Consider the following 20,015-nt stretch of genomic DNA (forward strand, 5'->3'; position numbering starts at 1 on the left):
CTTCCTTGTAGATTAACCTTCTCCTTCTACAGTGCAAACGAAATTGATTACACTTTCGAACTAATTAGCCATCCCTCATTACAGGCGCCGCTTATGCAAAAGGAATACTCAGCCAACCCCCTCAGGCAAACCGGGAATAATAAATTACCTGGCGATCATCTCACGCTAACCTTTGCCCTTTTAGGAAGACATGCGATCGTTGCAGACACACCTTCAACATAGGTACTTACCTGTTTGCTGCACGTGAACATATTGGTGGAATACCTCATGTCTTATTTCAGGTTGTTCGGCATCAATTGACAACTATGATCACATTTCCTATGCAAAAACGATTAATACATGTTATCATATGCTTATTCGTAAATCTCCCCAACCCTCGTAACTCCCCCTCAAAAACACAGGTAACAGCACTCGCTTAATCATACTTCAGCGAAAGTAGGTCGGCCAGCTTGCCGGCGAGAATATTATCCAAATGCGACCCGTCCCAGTAGCAGCGGCCACACCCATCACATATGTAGAACACATCCACATTGGCAATCACAGAATCGTTCACGTAGCCGATGTCGATGGGCACGTCGGCATCCGTCCGGCCCGAACTGTGGTGCCGTTCCTCGAGCGTGTCCAAAATCCAACTGCGATCCAGCTTCATTCGGCTATCCGTCGTTGAGCTGGTGGTGCTGTTGGGCGGATCTCTCCGATGAATGTCCCGGTAGTTGGTCGGCATCGGGGTGCTGTTTTTCAACCGGTGGACATCCTCGGGAGTCGCCGACAGGAATCGGCCACAGTTGCACAGCTGACAGCGGCTGAAGATGTTCTCCTGGCGGATGACGACCTTGTAGTACCGCAGCACCTCCAGCAGTTGGTCCTCGACGCGATCGTTGCTCACGTTGTAGCAGTGTCCGGGTGGCAGGAATTCGCAATACTTGAAGATGTAGAATGATTAGTCAGGGAAAAAATGGAAGGGGGTTTCACAATTCTATAAAATTCCGCAGAAAACTATTTCCCAGAATTCCGTTTCTTATAATGCACCATTGCCCCAAACCCGGGCAGGCGAAAAAAAAGCTTAGTACCTAATAGCAAATTTTGATACTGATGGCGAAACTATGAGAATAAAAGATTTGGAAATGATATCTGAAATTTCCTCTTGGAATAACTTTGGCATATCATAAGGCAGCATCCATTTATTACGTAACGCATTACGTAACGGGGGGAAGTTTTGACCCCCTCCCTCACCACCGTAACGTTTTTGGTATGACCTACCCCCCTCTTCAAGCGTTACGTCGCTCTAATTCTATCTGAAAACTTTTGCGATTAGGTGCACTTCGGCTCAAAGAAGAAAACAAACACAAATTTACAAAATATTTGCTGTTGGAATTATCATAGTTATTTTATTTAGAATACTTTCAAGGTCTCCTACAGAGATATCTCCAGAAGAATTTCTCTACCAATTATCCCAGAATTTTCCCCGATTTTTCATAGGATGCTTAGATGAATTGCTCCCCAATTTGCTTCAAACAATCCTTAAGAACTCCTAAGCTACTCACCTCCAGTAATCTCCTTACGTATTGATTTTTTTCCACAACTATCCTAAATTTTTCTCCAGAAATTTTCCTACTGAACCTTGAACCGAATTCTCTACTTGTTACTCTTGGAGATCTTCCGGAGATTTCTACAGAATTTCTCCCGAGGAAATTCACAAAGCTTTATTCCGAAGCTTTTGAAAAATAAACAGCTTTAGGGTTTTTTTCAAGAATCCCTGCAATAATTTCTCCATATGTTCATGTGGATTCATTCAAGAATTCATCCAAGTTCCCACCCAGAACCCTGGATAAAATCTTGGAGAAGTTAGGATCTTCTTGAAAAACATCCCTAGGATTCTTGGAAGGAATTCTGATGATTTCTGAAATAACTTTTGGAGAAATTCCATTGCTGTGGTTCTTCTTGGGAAAATCCAAGTTGAATTCTTGAAGTATCCTTAACAAAATTCTCAGAGAAATTTATTAGGAATATTCGTGGAAAAATTGCTTGGGAAATAACAAAGGAAATAATCACTAGTGATCCTTTATACAGAGATAAGCGGAAGTAAAATGGCATGATTTGGCAACAGACCAGCAGTGCTGATTTTGCTCGGCGTCGATAACAATATTGTAACACGGACATGATTCCCTCATAGCTAAAAAGTGTATTTTGTTTCTTTATAGATCTTTGAGCTACATATCCAAACTAATAAACAGTCGAAAAAATCAACAACTAAAAATCGCATTGACAAAAATTTAAAAAAAGAAAAATATTTCATTTTTTGCTAATCTGCTAATATCAACGCACCCCCTAGCCATGGCCAATCTGCGTTGTTTACACAAACATCCCTATAAACCCCACGCTGGGAAATACGTTTACCGAAAAAGGCGTTATGAGGTTCTGCACTGCATTCTTGTATTGGATTTACTTTAATGGCATTGTTGTTAGCAATTCACAAAAAAGTGAAAGAGAAAGAAAACATGATTTGTGCAGGCAGAGCCCCATAGGCCATGCTATACCAGTTAGCACGCCCGACGCCCACCGATGACAAAATGGGTAGGCTCACACCATCGTCCCGCCCTTCTACCTATTTTTGAGATAGGCAGTTCTGTCAGGGTGTAAATAGTTTTTAAGTCTGAACCAAATTAGACTGTTATATTGGATGCTTCTCTCATTTAGCTGGAGGTTGCTGCAATCCTTTGTTGGTCCGTTGGTTCCGACGATCGTTCCCGTATCCGCGTTTCCTCGGCCATTACGCTGTTTACATTGCATTGTTGCTCGTGGTAGTGGCGGGTTAAATATGAAAACAAGGATAGGGAGAGAAGAAATGTTAGTGATTGTAACATGCTTTATTGCAGTATTGGCCTACACTGAAGTCATACAACATTCGCTCTTTGGATTCCCACGATAACAATCCCTGAAACTGATTATGAACCACATAAAATTTATCCGATAGAGCAAAAATCTTAATGTTTCAATGTAGGACAATCCAGCTTTATTGCATGTGAGAAGTTCTTGATGATATTCTCACAACGGCCATTCAGAATGGTTCGACGAATGTAGATAAAAGATCATTATGATAAAATTAACGCGACGACATGTGAGTTAGCTCAAAAAGATTATTGTATTTGCAACTGATAATTTAAATAGTTAAGCAAAGGGTTGGTTATTGTATATAATTTTATAGATATGGAGAAGTATAGCACGAACGCGAAGTAATGACCTTCCACTCCATCTTCAAGTGCTCCCCACAAGCCCAACACTTCATTCTGGCACTTTAGAACGTCCATGTTGTAACTTGTTCACACAAGAAATCTGCCTCTGTTCTGCCGAGTTGGCAGAACGCCCCAACTAGCATTAAGTGCAGATGTAAACATTCTCTAGGCCCTCTTTATACGGCTTTATGCTGAGTAAAGGCACTGTACATACGAACGAAAGCTTCTATGCGATCCTTTTACCAACAAATCTGGCGAATCTACTCAGCTAGCTACTTTTAAGGGGACACGGGAGACCGTGTTATTTTCCCTATCTTTTGTCTCACTCTAACTATCATCATCAAAACTTTGCCGAAGCAAATCTCGAGTTTTAGTGAACCGATGAAGCTGAAAATTTAATCGATTGTGCACCACATATATAGAATATAGTGATAAATTTTTCACATCCATATATGGAGTGGTACTTGAGATCTGCTTCTTCAAATGGATAGGATGATTATAATGACGTCCCGTGCGGCCTTAAGCTGTGTTGGTAGCTCTTATTCATACCGAACATTGCTCTATTTCGACAGTTATACGACAAGTAGCTGTGTAACATCTTCGGAAGGCGCTTTCTCAACCATTTCGCAACTGTTGAATAATTATTATACAGCTTCGCTGTATTATCAATTAAATATTATTTTCAAGCTTCCGGAATTCATATCATAAGTATCTGAATTTAATGTTCCCAACGTTACCTGCCACCGCTTGGAATCGAACTCACAATCTCTGCATCCACAAGTCTCCACGCTGTCCTTGTTGCCACCACAGTCTATATCGATAGGCAAAGAAAACATACCGTTTTGTTCTACATCGAAAACGGTTCACACAATATTTTATAATAGTCGTATAAGATGTCATAGCCGCGCTTACACCACTTCATCAGGCTGTAAAAGGGTGCAAAACGTCAAACGCAATGTTTACATCCAACAAGCTGAGTAGATGCGCCACAAGTTGTTGTTTTACAGCTTACTGCTGTATGCTCGCTGTATAACTGACGACAAAGCACTTCTTAAATATATATTGAGCAGCATAACAAATCATATTGTATAGAAGCAGCCGGATTGATGATGGAGAGTTTTATTCCACATCATTAGGTTGCTATTGTAGTAACTTGATGATCGCTTTTCTCAAAGCGTCTTTGCGAGCCAAGATTAGACCAATAACTGACAGTATGTTTGTTTCTTGGTTTCCATGCAGGCATTTCTCTAAGCCTGCTTATCATACTATGTTGCCTGAATGGATAACACAGCGTAACAAAAATGACATTTTTGCGTGTCTCAAGGACCAAATTATGTGTCTCTAGTAGATTTGGGGTTGCTGAATCTGGTGCCATTCTCAGAAATGTTCCAGCACGTCACAATTTTTAGCTTCAGGTCGCCAAAGTTGTATAAAACACTGGTTTTATTATTGTTTACATGACATTTAAAGTACAATTTATCAAACATTTTTGTTATCTAATCCACCAAACATGCAAAATAGAACTTGAACTTTCATTTCAGACATAATTTGATTGAAATTGCGCGATTTAATTTCGATTAAATCGATTTTTTCAACATGCTTGCAGTCTCCATACAAAATTCTTTGTTTCTTCTATATGGCAAAATACAACAATCCTCTAAACCTTAAAAAAATAACTTTTCCGTATCGAAAGTATTACAAACTTTAATGATAAGTGTGGTAGTTTTGTATATCTTATAGTAGGCCGTGTCTTTGGTCGGGTTCATTATTATTGAAATTGTCAACTGAGAAACTTCACATTGGCGACGAGTGAACCCGGATTTTCCTGCGATGGCCATCAAACTCGGATTACATAGGAAGAAATCAATATATGAAGAAAAAAGCTGCTTTCTCAAGAAGTTCAACTGATGTTTGTAATTGCTATTCCTACGAAAATTTAATTATTTTGCGATACCTGATGCCTCAAATATGACATTAGTTTAGTTGGAAAAATAGCTATGTGTGTAAGTAAGTTCTATAATAAAAACTTCACCTTAGAAGGGAAGTTGCCTCAGCGGCGGATTCGATCCGTCGGGTCAGGCTGTTGCAAAGTAAGTTCACCTCAAAAGGGAACTTAAGGAAGTAAAATGGCTCGCCTTAGAAGGGAGCAGCCGTAGCGGCAGTTACGAACTGTCGGGTCCGGCGGTAATGAATCAGAATGCTCGCCTTAGAAGGGAGCAACCGGGACGGATGCGATCCGTTAAGTCCGGTCAATATTGAAATGCTCGCCTTAGAAGGGAGCTGCCGCAGCGACAGTTTCGAACTGTCGGGTCCGGCGGAAAACGAATAAAATGCTCGCCTTAGAAGGGAGCCACAGCCGTAGTAACGGACACGATCCGTTGAATCCAGTGGAAACTGAAATGCTCGCCTTAGAAGGGAGCAACCAAACAAAAAGTTTGAACTTAATTACACACAAATTCAGCAGGGTTGGTCTGCCAGTTTTAACTAAAAGATCAAAACTGCTACAAAAGGCCGTAGCTAAAACAACGTATTTGATCCGTTGCGTCCGATAAAAATATACAAAAATTCATGCTAGATGCGTTCACAAAAAGGTCGCAGCAGCACATATGATGCACAACTGCTTCACTAAAGGGTTCCTACAAGCTTTATAAATGTGCAGAATTCTATTAAAATTAAGATTTCATTATGGAGCTATAGGCAAATATTTTCAAAGCTAAACGATCACTCCGACATCTGGTGGCTAGTAGGAGAACCGGCAAAAAAGAGGTTGGGTTGAGAACTTACCGTGTGCAGCATAGGAAGGACCACACAATTTACACTTTTTCTCGGAATAGTTATTTTGTAGACGATCAGAGATCATTGAGAAATAGAATAAACTTGTTTTCCTTCGATAATGTACAGATCCGGTCAGTGCTCATGTTCGATTAGTGGGATAAAATTGGAAAATTGGTGTTTGGCAACATAGGTTATAAACTTCCGGATTCTTTGTTAGTGGTTAAATTTGTTGTGAAATCACACGTATGGCAAGAATGATGGTACAAAATGAGTATGCCAATGGAAAATAGTTCAATAATCGATTGATTATGAACTAATTTTTGGGTTGAAGAATTGAATTTTGGACGCAAACAAACATTTTCAGTGACATTTCACTCGTTCTTCCCCAGCGACCTCTATGACGGTGGCGCATTATATTTGCCTATTGATTTGATGTTGCGAAAAATCTGCATTTTCTGTTGAAGGAAAGGAGATGTGGTAGTTTTGTATATCTTATAGTAGGCCGTGTCTTTGGTCGGGTTCATTATTATTGAAATTGTCAACTGAGAAACTTCACAATAAGTATTGTTATACACATAAAGTTTGAATTCTGTGGCAAATTAAGCCAATATATTACCTTACGAGCTGGCAAACTTGCATGCAAGTTGGCTAAAATAGTCATTTTTTGCATTTTCAACAGTCGATATCACAAAAACTAGACGTGCTATGATATTTCTGAAAACGGCAATGGATTCAGCAACCCTTAATTAAGTGAATAGCGGTATTTTGGTGCTGGAGACAAAAACGTGTTCCGCAGTGTAATTCAATAACACTTCATTACTTCCTCACATTACTCCCTCTTTCTACTATATTTTCAATTTAATTCAATGTTGAATTTGTCTTTTTCTTAGAAAAGAGAAACTTTGTTTGCGCGCGCGGGAAACGGATCAGTTCGGATACCGTAGAAATCAGGTTCAACTTCAATTTCACTCCGTAACGCAATTTTATTCCGGCAATTAATTACGGCAAAGATCGTCGTAACTCAAAACAACACTTTATTGCGGACTGAACGGACGAGGCGTGTATTTCCCGGCGGTTTACTAATAACTGAATTTATTTGCCTATTTACATGATCAGCTGGCTACTGAGAGATCAACTGCTCCCAAAAGGCTCCTCTCGCATCTCATATTATGTGCTATCTCGTAACGAAAGGGGTTGCTTGAAAGCGTACGACAGACAGGGATCAACAGTATTGCTACCTGTGGAACATGTTTGCTACTTCTCATTTCTCTCAAATAACCCTCGCGTAGCCAAACTTCTTTTGCATAATTAATTCTAAATTAATAAATTATCAAATTCAAGTCTTTTAATTTGAAAGTTCATTAAATTCACAGTTTGTCTTCTAATGTGCCATTATCTCTTTGAACGACTTATAGGTATTCCCTGAGACGAAACTCTTGTCTTCTTCTTCTGTGATTGCTTATTTTTTTATTCCACCGTGTGTTTGTTTCAATCGTGCGCAAGTAGTTCAAATGTTTGAACACCTCAGCAAAACAAGTATTGCGTGTTTTTTTAGTTAAATTTCCTGCTAACAAACGTAGCAGACATTAGAAATCACTAATCTTGTGTTCAGATTCATTAGCATCTTTGGAAAAACGGCTCCGCCGACTGAGGTTATTAATAACAGTTTATTTTCAATACAATATTTTTCACTTTTTCAACCATAAAAACGACTGGCTGTATTTGACGTTTCGTGACAGCGGAATCTGGGCTGCATATGACGTTGATATTTTTGCTCTTGACGTATGTCTCTTACAGGATATTCTCATAGCTCAAATCGCCGAGGGCGAAAAGAAACTATAATGTAGGTGATGATAGTGATAACATGGATATTAGGCTCATAATGAACTTTGCTGTAACGGCATCGGTTAGAAAGACTACTTATGATTTATATGGAAGATTTGCTTCCACTGTCCGAAAATCAAAGGATTCCATTCTTGAAGTTTTCTACATTAATTCTACATTAATAGTATTTTTTCCAAATAATCTTGGCTTATAGCGCTAAAATTGTTAGTTGGGGCGCCCGTACCCCATTCTGAACCAAAGGACAGGATTCAACTAATACCATGGTACCTTAACTACAAATACAAAAGCTACTTCTATGTTATTTCCACTACTACGCTCACGATAATTATGTTATGATCGTTAGAATAAAAACGGTAGAGGTTACTACTACATAACAGAAATACTACCCAAAGAACGCTAATGTCGCCAGTGTTGGTGTGGATGCATGGTAGTGCAAAAATGTTTAGAGAATTAAATAAGTTATAAATTACAGCATTCTGTTCGAAAATATTATATTATTTTATAAAAGACAGTAAAGAATGAAACATTTCAGTAACAACAGCGCCATTAGTTTTCTAATTATTATACATATATCAGTAATACTTCTCTAATTCCGCTACAACCTTACTAGATAACGCAATATTGTAAAATGCCGTAAATCAGCACATTTTGGAATATTTCTCAAACATTGGAAATTATTGTTTATGATGTTTTTAATTGCAATTATGAATATACAAAAAAACAAATAGCGGTATGGGCATCGCATTTAGGCGATGCGCTGAATTAGGGCAACCCACAGTATTGGTCTTATACCAAGGTAAGTATTACTACGTTGTTAGTAAACCTAATATAAAAGTCTATTTTCAATGTGTGAGACGCAGAGACCACCCGCACCCACTCTTGCGCCTCGTGGACTATTGAAAACGACTTGTGTGTATTGAACTAATACTACTATTAGAAATAGTGCTACTGATGAAGGTGATCGTTGGTTTCACAGTCTTGTTAGTGATTTCAGTGTTAGTACAGACTGGTAGTAGGCCCTGCCGGTCCCTCCAGCATTACGCGTAGTTATCTGGTGTTAGATCATGCGACAGTAACTAAACTCATGCTGAAGGTGTGATAAATCAAGTGTAAAATATATTTAAGCATTGCAACACATGTCATTATATAACTTAAACTACTAGATTAACTTACATTTTATAAGTTATAATTACGATTATTTTCGCGATCAATAAACATTAGAGTAATTTCACAATATCAACAATATGTAATGCCAACTTGATTAATCACCGTCAATCCCATCACCCAAGGGCAGGGAAGAAAAATATTTCATTTTTTGCTTAATGCAAAATTACTTTTACCGAAATAATTTCAAGCGAATTACATTACTCCTCAAGAAAAGTTCAAAACAAACATAACGCATGTTCGTTTGGCTCACAATTTGACAGCTCTCGCTGCTCGATTGGCTCACACTTTGACAGAAATGTCAGCTTCCGCGAATCTCTCTTATAAAGGATTACTAATAATCACTAAACGCACTCCTTCAGAAATTTCCGGAGTAATATCTAGGAATTTGTTCAAATACCCTAATGAAATTTCTGATGAAATTCCTATAGAAAACCAAGAAAAAACACATACAAAAACGTTTTTCTGTTGAGCGCCTAAATCACGCCTAAAACCACCTAAAATTTTCGTTGCAACGCTTGGAAACAGTAGAATTTCCTCATCTCAAAACTGATCAAAATGTCAGTTACACCCCTGTGCGTATGAGACCCTCATGTTATATAGTTACTTATAATTCTAGCCTAAGATTCCATAGGGTTAAAAATTTCTCTTTGCTTCACTGTGTACAGAATATTTGCTAACGTTTGCCCTACCCATGTTTTCAAACGTGGACGCGCCTCTGGTTCCACAGTACCTTAACTGTGGGCTTATCAATACTGAAAGCAGCTCAAAATATAATTTTTTAAACAAGATTATACATTTGGATATACCTATATAGTTTTCTGAGGAATATTATAGAATCAGGAATCACTTCAAATTACCTTGTGGAAATTGGTTCCCCGCGTCAGCACGTAACGGCCATCCTGATGGGCCACAAACACACACCGGTCACCTTTTTCGTTCCGAATCGCCACGGTGTCTATTCCGAACCGCCTCAGCATCTTCGCCAGACCTTCCAGCATCCGATCGCACACGAAGCGAACCTCCGAAACGCTATAAAATCGACAATTTAGAAGGGTTTTGAGTGACAAGTCTAGCTTGGTAACCAGAGCAGATGTACTACATCAGGACGCGATTGAAATGAGAAGCTGTTTCTTTGGATGATGAGATGAGAACAAGTTTAATCGATTATTGATGGGTGGTAATAGGTAATAGTTGCAGTTCAGGTTACAATTCACACTTCGCTTTTTGTACGTTTAACAACTGGATTTGCTAAGAATGTTTCACGTTCACTTACAGTACAGATTTCGTATTCGGGCCTTCGAATGTCTGCTGCTCACGTAATCCAGCTCCTTTGGACTTGGTGCGATTTTGGTGCGCGCGGGAAGAATTGCCACTGTTTGAGTCCTCAGCATAGGCATGTCGTTTGTTGTACTTATCCCGATGGTTTCGCCGTGAACCGGAAGATCCATCTTGTCTGCCCGCACGCCGAGTGCCACTATCGCTCGGGGGTCGGACGTCATTCAGCAGTGCATTCAGAATCTCGTTCGGATCCAGCTGAATGTGGGTCAGCTGTTTCTCGATAGCGTCGTAGATCTCCAACAAGCAGAATGCGTCCAGGGCTGCATAGCGTAGCTGTTCCTTCCGCAATGGACGCTGAGCCCAGTTCGAGAACTGGTTGGATTTGTCTAACTTCTTACCCAGACACAACCGGACCAGGTTCGCGAGATTTTGGTTTACTGATTCCTCTGAAATTTAGGTAACTATTAGCCTATTTTAAAAGGGCTTCCTCCCAAGTAATCACTTGCCAGCTAGTTCGCCTTTCGGGCATATGTGGCTATTATACGGCTATTGTAGGGCATGCCAGCTGTGTTATAGCACTATATAAGCACACTGGGCGAATTAGAGTGCTATTTGATTACTTGGGTATTCAGCAATACTCTACCATGATACGGAAAACGGAAACTATCGAATCGCTCGACGTGACGCCAAAGCAGCTGTAAATCCAAAATAGCCGACGTGCTCTGCGAGCTGTACATCACATTGAAAGACGGCAGTGCTTTCTGAAACATGGAAATATCGGTAGAGGGGGCAAACGACAGCTTCAGAACGTCGTCCCGGTTAAACACGTTCTTCGCCAACGCCGCCCAATCCAATGGCTCCAACTGGCTGACCATGACATCGATCATGTAAACGTCGTCCCACGTGGCCAGCTGAATCAGGGAGACCTCGTTCGCCCCGCCAAAGGTCGGTTTCCACTCCGAATCGAACGCAATCATCGACTGGCGGCAGAGATCCGACAGCATGGCGTAGAACTTGTCCTTCGAGTCCACCAAATGGACGTGCGATTCATCCAGTCGGAGCGTATGCGCGGGCTCACTATCGGGGGCATCCCACTGCTCGTCGTCAAAATCTGTCCTAGGTGCCTGCTTGTTTCCCTCTCTGTGGAATCGATGGTGGAAGTTATTACGATCATACAGCATATTAATTCAAACCTTAGAATACGAGATGAAAAATGTCACAAAAATTGGCTGCAAATTAATCACTCTGGAATTTGGATAACAAACACGCGAGTTTATCGGTGTATTAGAAATAAAAACAATGATTCAGGGATATCCAGAGAGCTACTGTGGATTCCCTATATAACTGACAGAAGTTTAACTCATTATCATACACATTATCATACACCATCCAAACTATTCGCAATTTCAGAACCACAAGAGCTACAGGATCAACACAGATTTACATATCTACACTTGTATTATGAGTTAATTTCAAAATTATAGCATAGAACATCGCGAAAATCATTGATTGGTGCAGTAAATATTGCAGGACGACCGAACTCTTGACCTTGATATTGAACATCAATTGAACAGGAGATAGTTTTGTACTTTTATGGAAGAAATTTCAATATCATTACTATTATAGACTTTTGGCACTTCTCAGCAAAAAATGCTGAAAACTTTCACCTACCCCGGACAACCTATATATAGGCATATATGCCAAAGAGTATTAGGCTCTGTGGATCATCTGAGCTTCTCAGTTGTGGTGATTCAGGAACCGTCTCACTAGACCGCAGGTTCCAAGAATCACCTCTTTTTGGATTCTGTTGTAGGTTCTTCTTCAATTCCAGCTCGTCTAGGGACCATAGGAGAGATTTCGGAACATTTGCGGTCACTGAGAGGACTACCGGAACTATACGGACGTCCTCTAATTGCCACATCTGCTTCAACTCCTCCGCCAAGTCTTTACTTTACTATCTTGTTAGAGAAAGTTGATTAAACATTGTGGTCCAGCGGTACAGCGATGTCGATGAGTGTAACTCGTTTCATCCTTTTGTCGTAGACTACAATGTCGGGGCGGTTGGCACGGATGAGGACGTCCGTTATGATCTCGCGATCCCAGTACAGTTTTATACAACTATTTTCCACCGGGTCAGGCAGGTACTTGTAGTTGGGAACAAATCGGTCCACCAAGTTGTGCTTAAGTGCAAGCTGTGGCGGTCGAGGTACGCTGATCCAGTTAGTACTGAACCGCCGGCAACGACATGCTCGATAGTCTCCCCTTCTTAATTGCACTTCATACAGCGGTCCTCCACGTCTTCGTGCAATATGTAGTGCCAATAGTTCTTCGTTGCAATTACCCGATCCTGGATGGCTACCATGAAACCTTCTGTTTCTGAGAAGAGGTCACCCCGCACTAGCCACGTGTTTGACGTTATATTATCGATGTGCTCGAACTCCAGTTGATGGGGGTGCCCACGTTGCGATCATCTCATCGACGGTTTTGATGTCGCGGTTCAGCTGGTAATCCTCGTGCATCAGATGCAGGGCGCTGAAACCATGGTCAGCTTCGCATACATTGCGATAAATTTCGTTGTGGTTCTGGCTTTCTACGATATCGGTGACGCCTCTTCCTTCTGCTGCACGTGGCAGGGTGACTCTCTTAATGGACGATTTTAGGTGGCGCATTCGGTGCTTGGTGAACGCCACTCGTACTGCTCGTTTTATCGCCTCTAAGCCCGATTTTCACCTCGAAACCATACGTCAATAGGGGCACAGCAAACGTGTTGATCCCTTGTTGCCGGCAGACAGAAAACTCTTCAAAATACAGTTGACACGAGACAAGAACTTTTCCTACAGCTCCTTCTTGATCATCGTGTGGCGAATACCTCTAAGTAGCAGGAATCCGAGGTATTTATACGTTTCGCCTTCAGCCATATTCCGAATCTCCTCCTGGTCGTTGACGCGGAAACAGCTGGCATCCATAATATGACCCCGACGTAGATGAATTAACCGGCATTTGTCAATACCAAACTCCATCCGGATGTCGTTACTGAATGTCGTAACCAGCTGATGCAGCCTCTGCACTGATTCTGCAAATAGCTTCAGGTCGTCCATTTAGAAGGTGTGGATAACTTTTGTACTCCTTTCCCCACTTTTCAGTTGGTAGCCATAGTTGCATTGGTTGAGTGTTTTGCTGAAAATGTTCATGGCCAAGCAAAATCACAGCGGATTAAAGATTTCACCTTGAAACATCCCTCTCATGATGCTGAAAGTCCTGGACCGCAACACAGCTAAGATGTAGCTAATGTGTAGGGATGTGTTCCACATCCAATCGCGTGTTGCTTTAGCCTGATGACAATCCCGTCTACCTTATACAACTACCTTGAGAAGGTACGAGTGCGGTACTGTGTCGTATACCTTTTTGTAGTCGATGTACGCCATACGCAGGTTCCTTTTATTTTTGGTAGCTTGCCCTACAATGACTGCATCTACGATGACCTGATCTTTGCAGCCTTGCATGTTTCTGCGACACCCTTTCTATTCCTCGGTCATCACGTTGTTGGCATCGCAATGGTCTTGCACCCTCCTCGCTATTACCGACGATAGCACTTTGTACAGACACGAAAGGCACGTTATTGGTCTGTACTTCGCTGGGTCAGCCGTGTTTAGGTCCTTGGGCAGAAGAAACGTGACACCCCTGGTAATGAATTCCGATAGCTGTGTGGGGTCTCCTAGAACCGTATTGAAGCATTCCGCCATCCGTTGTGAGATTTTGTATATCAAAAATTGTGCACAAAATCAGGTACTGATGCAGCCCAATTCCTGGTGTGCCGTATATTCTGAGCGATTACCTCGACCGCGGCCATGTCTCCAATTCCATTACACTCTTTTATCTTTTGCTAACCACATCCCGTTGCCGTTGTGTTCGGTGGGGTTCTCCCATAAATTGACCCAAAATTGTGTAACGTCGCTAATCTCAGGAAGTCCCTTGCCATTTCAGATGCGATTGTAGAACACCCTCTCGTTTATGTTAAACATCCGTTTTTGTTCCTTCCACTTCGAACTTTCTCCATAACGTCGCAATCGTTTCGCAAGAGCACTCAACCGCTGTACATGGGTGTCGAGGATCTGAGTAATGTCGACTTCTCTGAGATCGCGGAGCACTGCGAGTCAAACAATTTCATTTTCTACTATTTTATTTATTTGAAAGGCTCGAATGTTTAAATAAAAACTCTACGGAGACGAGTCCTTGGTGATTTTTTTTTACAATATTTGTATAAAATAACAACTAAAATTTCAATCTTTTGATTTTCGAGCACATATTTTCTTCGGACGTGAGTGCTCCTTTGATCCTGATCCCGAAGATGCGAACTGAGCTCGCCACTGACTTGCGTTCTGTTTGCTGATTGCTTCCCCAAAGGGATTTGCCACTTCGGTCAGCTTCTCCATGGCTTCTTTCCGACGTATCTCTTTTGCTTCCTCTGAACTAATTCCGCATGCAATTGGATGCAAATATTCATCACTGCCTGTTTCCGTATGTGATTCAACTATGTCCTCCTCTATGATTTCGATAACTTCTGGAAGTTCCTCGAATTCCTGCTCCTCTGATAGTGCTTCCTGGCCAGCGACGATCGTCGCGTATGTTACTGGTTGTGGAATTTTCTTTTTTCCTTCCATTTTCCTGCGTTGTAGACGCTGGGGGCAGGAGTCTTTCCGATGTCCCACTGCTTTGCACGCAAAACACACATCCTTCAATCCATCGTGAAAAACTCTACCTTTTCGGCTACCGTCATCAATCGTCGGAGGAACCTCTCACTCCGGTATACATGTGGTCCACACCCAGGTTCGCGGGAAATTTTTCTCGCGTCATGCATTGGACTTTTCCGTATTTACCGAGAGCTACCGATAGACTTTTGTCACTTATTTCCGGTGGCAGATCAAATATGCGAACGTAGCGGACATTGCTGCCCGCAATTGTCATTCGCACTTCTACAAATGTTCCGCAGGCATACTCGAATCTTCTTGGTTCCGTATTTTTCTCCAACGTTTCTGTCATTGCCTCCAGTGAAGTGAACTTCACAAACCTGTCATATGATGTTTTGAAAACGTCGAGATTTCTGTCCATGATGGTCTTGGACTTCCCACCGCGAATCGAAACTGAACGATGTTAACAATCATTTCATCAATTTCGATATTTGAATGATTTCCAAAACGATTCGCAAAATACCACCGGCAACTGCACGTCGTAACTACAGTTACTGCAGCTGAATACACGATGAACTGCAGATCCTCAAGGTTCTCCAAGGCTTCCAAGTACTGTGGCAGAATATCCTGATATAGGATGCTTACTGCCCTCGTTAGCCGGTAGGAATACCGAAGCTTTGGTATCCGGTGCCGGGACATGGGGTCTGTCCCACAAAACTGCTGTGCCCATATGGAGCTCTAGTTCATCTCGTAATTACTGTCGTTGCATATCCGCTGTCGGTCCTGGATCAGTGGGTGCAGTTGAATCTCGGCTCTCACTCGCGATCGATGCATCCAGCCCAGCAGAACTCCTTCTCGACGTATCGCTCGATCTTGTCCTCTCCTCTCCTATTTCCCTCTGCACTTCCAGCTTGATGTACTCACGTACTTGACGTCTATCAGCCACAGCAACATCAGTGAGTGCAGCATGGTCTTGGTGATTTCTGCTGCTGCCGTTTCTGTTTTGCGTTCGCGGTACGGACTGTGCCCGATGACTGGATCGCCGCTCTTGCACGGTTTCTGGAGAAGCTCTTCCTTGGTTTTGGTGAAGTCAGATTGATAAAACATTATTGCACTTTATTGTCGAAAATCAAACAAAAATATAACCATGAGCACTTAAGGTGGGTTCAGCTCCTGGTGAATACAGGGCTGGTAGATAGCGACCTCATGTCATAAAAATATGAGCTTTTTCCAGTTGTTTTTTTTTGCTCTTGTCGCATTCAGACGCAGCAGCAGACGGTTTATAGAGTGCTAATGAATAGCACACGGTAGTTTTTTTCGTATCTTGTTAAGTAGTAGTGAGCTTTATATTTAGTTTCGGTCAAGGCTGGATCATTGTACTCTGTAGCCAGGAGCTAAACCCGCCTTGGTTTCGGTATACGCTCGTTTCTTCTGTGCCATATCGCTACACAACAGCAGTAACCGAAGTCGATCGACGTTAGGCATGATTAAGAATACGCTGCCTTTTTGATGTATCTCAGGGCTGCCCAACGTACGGCCCGCGGGCCGCATCCGGCCCGCGACTTCAATTTATGCGGCCCGCGGAGGGTATTGATTTTTCAATTAAGGTTCAACCTAATATTCTTGATTAGGAAATGTTAAATGGTTTTGTTTTTAACCCTCTTAGATATTTAATTTTATGAATGATTCAAATTCCAAATCTCAAATTCTGGGTGTTTCAACGATGTTTCTACCATGACTTCCTTCGACATTCATCCTTGCCAGGATTTACAAAATCTTGAACTGGAATTCTGGACACGACTTTTAGGACAGAATTCTGGACACGAAATTCCTTGACTAAATGGTCGGTGTTCAGACAGACTGGTATTTTTTTAATAGTTTCAGGAAAAAGCACCCCATGCAATCGAAACATCAAAATATGTGCATTGTTTGCTATAATAATGAAGCTTATCTGTTTTATGATGCTTCTGCTTTAAAAAAGCAACGAAAAATCAAAATTGTTGAAGTCCTTAACGTATCTTTAGAACGCTAAAATATCATCTGGTCCAGTCTGTCTGAACACCGACCAAATGGGACAAGAAATTTCCCAGAGCCTCATTTGTAGTGACATTTCTTCTCAATTGCGATCAAAGAAATGTGATTTTGTGGACCATTTCATGCAATTTATTTTCAGACGTATCTTGATTGGCGATTACTTTTCTTGTCAGCAGCACACCAGCCTTAACATTCGCAAGATTCTCACAGACATTTTACCAGGATTCCATAGCCAGGAATTTGCTGCTAAGCAATGTCCTGCAGAATGCTTAGCAGCAATTATCTTATTATTACGGTCTCAAGGAAGTCCTAACTCCTCTATGCAGGAGGATTCCTCTAAGATTTTCTGTTGGAATCCCTTCCTTCAAAGATTCATAAAATTACACGTATTTCTTAGAATTTTCTCTAAAAAGTTCATGATGAATTTCTTCGAAACATTTTTAAAAATTCAACCTGCAATTGAAATATTTTGAAAAACTGGAGAAATTACAAGAGAAATGTCCGGTAAAACTTCATGAGGAATCCCTTGTATTGTTTATTGAAGAATTTCTGAAATAATCCCTGGAGGATTTTCTGGAAAAAAAAAACCTGGAGGATAATTTAGCATCTCCGTCCAAGATTAACGAGACGAGACGAATTCCAACATGACATTCCGTCACAGCAAAACAACCGTCAAAGAAACTAAAATCAGTTGATCAGTCATTGGATCCCACATATGAATCCTATACAAAGGCGTAGTTGCAATTTGATCAATTTTTAGTTCATAAATCGGCCAATCGGCAATCGGCCCAATAACCGGACACATCCTGCATATCCTAAGGCTTGAATACAAGTAGTTAAGTACTGTTTTACTTTGAAATATTGTATTCATTAGGGCAGAGCGAATACAATGTCATTGGAAAATTGATGAAGTCACATCCATTTTCGCGATTTTTCACCCCGTATCATAAGCGTTAATTCGATACTCACTGCTCCAGAATGTAGTCCTGCACCAACAGTGGCAGATCGCTGCGTTTAAGCTGATAGTGGAAGGCCCACTTAGCCGCCTCCGGCTGGTCGTTGAAGTTCGAACAAAGACAAACAAGTTCCAGCTGTAGTTCTCGGTCCGTTTCCGAAACAGTATCCCGTACCATTTCGTCCCAGGAATCTTTGTCTGTATGAAGTTCACAATTACAATTAGAAGGAGTAATGAGAATTCGTCAAAGTCTGATGGTAATACTTACTCAAACTTTTTTCATAGTACCGTTTGTGTACTAAAAATTGGAGCGCCCCGAAGTTCTTCATTTTGTTCACGTTCGGCGTGAACTGCCTCGGGATATTGTAGTTTTTGGCCAATCGTTGAACCAACTTGCTCAGCGGTTTCTGGTGCAGTTTACTGTAGTAGACGTCCGTAACTTCGTGCTCACTGTAAAACAACGAGAAAATTAGGATTTGCTGCTACACGATCTAAAAGAAGACCATCTCACGTAATATATCTCGAGCAGTGACTCTCCACGGACTGTCTCTTATCGAAGAACGAGTCTAGCAGCTGCACAACCGGCCCCTGCAGCCTTTCCGCCTTGTTCAGATAATCCTCGGCGATCGATATCTTGTCCTGCATGAACAACGGCATCACGAAGTCGTGCTCGTCAAACTCCTCGAACAGCTCCAGATCAATCGCAATCTGGCCAGCCTCTTTGTACTGTTTTCGGGCAATCATCTCCCGCACCTTCGGGATGAACAAGTCCCGGCACTGTAGGAACTCGAATATGTCCACTACCATCCGGAACAACAGGCAGTGTCCCTGTTTCGCCACAAAGTTGAACGCCACCATCCGAAGGTTATCGTCCACCAGCTGATCCGTTCCGAGGTTGTAATGCTTCTTGAAGTTACGCATCTCCTCCAGGACTGAAATGCGTGAAAAGTTGTTACATTAACACGTTGCTCACAGTCGTTTCATATGACTGAGCTACATGTCTCAGCTAAATTGAAAAAGATCTTTTAGATTCGTTTTAAAGTTACGATCTTTTGATGATAAAAACGATAAACGTTTACAATCCAAAATAAATCGTTAATTTGAGATGACTAAATATGTATTTTCAAAGATAGACATCCTAAAAAATTTCAAACTATGTTAATTTTCAATAACATAAACTATCTGTTTTGTTCTAAACGTGTAAACAACATGAGAAAAATAATTCAAAAAATTGGTGATTTTTAGTTAATTTCCACGAACGTTTATCACACTGAGAAAAATCTACACGTCAAGGTCGTGTGTTTTACTTATAGATTTGCGCAATGAGGAAAACCACATGATTTGAGTTTGGTAGCCATATGGATTTCATCATTGATTTCACGATATAATAACATGTGTATCAACATTAGGTTGTCATGTGAAACATACATGAATTTCCAAATATTAAATCATGAAAACCAACTGATTTGCTTATTGAATTCGAAATGTAGTAGCTTTAGATAGTCATGTGTGATAGAACATAAATGTCATGGGACTGAAAGTGGAATCCGATTTTTCTACTAAACTATACATTATACTCAATGTTTTCTTATAGAAAGGTAGAATTCTCGTATATCGGTCAACTTCACTAATAAAAGAAAAATCGAATTCACAAATTTCCATCTAACACTTTCAGCTTCAAAATTTGCTTCTTCTCTTTGGAAGCATGATGATGACTGTCGTTCGATACGAGGTCCAACCGCAATTCAGTTCACTATGCATCCCATGGGTTGATCACAAATAATTTAGAAGCCATGTTCAAAGGAAATCGTTAGCATAGCTCATGGATTTCATCATAACAATCTCATTGCGCAAATCAATGAATCGACCACCTTTGAACATGATGATTATGACACAAGATAACCATAAGCAAAACACACTGAATCCGTGTTGGAGTGATGATCTATGCGTCCATAGGTTGACACATACGAATCTGAAGAGAAAGCTTCGGGAACTTATGTGGAAAAAATATGGAATCCCTGTTGTCGGTTGATGAATCAA

General features: G+C 41.1%; 1 protein-coding gene across 1 annotated transcript in view; it reads right to left on the reverse strand.

The window, feature by feature from the left end:
* Positions 1-314: 314 nt before the first annotated feature.
* LOC5579811 (exonuclease mut-7 homolog) overlaps positions 315-20,015 on the reverse strand; it is a 34,674-nt gene continuing 14,973 nt past the window's right edge. Inside the window, exons 3-9 of the mRNA XM_001650987.2 lie at positions 18,487-18,907; positions 18,244-18,425; positions 17,990-18,173; positions 10,942-11,438; positions 10,294-10,744; positions 9,878-10,049; positions 315-922 (exon numbers count right to left, since the gene is read on the reverse strand). Of these exons, the coding sequence (XP_001651037.2) occupies positions 416-922; positions 9,878-10,049; positions 10,294-10,744; positions 10,942-11,438; positions 17,990-18,173; positions 18,244-18,425; positions 18,487-18,907 (2,414 nt within the window). The 3' untranslated portion in view covers positions 315-415. The remainder of the gene's footprint in view (positions 923-9,877; positions 10,050-10,293; positions 10,745-10,941; positions 11,439-17,989; positions 18,174-18,243; positions 18,426-18,486; positions 18,908-20,015) is intronic.

Source organism: Aedes aegypti, chromosome 1 (assembly GCF_002204515.2).
Source record: "Aedes aegypti strain LVP_AGWG chromosome 1, AaegL5.0 Primary Assembly, whole genome shotgun sequence".
NCBI classification, from domain to species: Eukaryota; Metazoa; Arthropoda; class Insecta; order Diptera; family Culicidae; genus Aedes; species Aedes aegypti.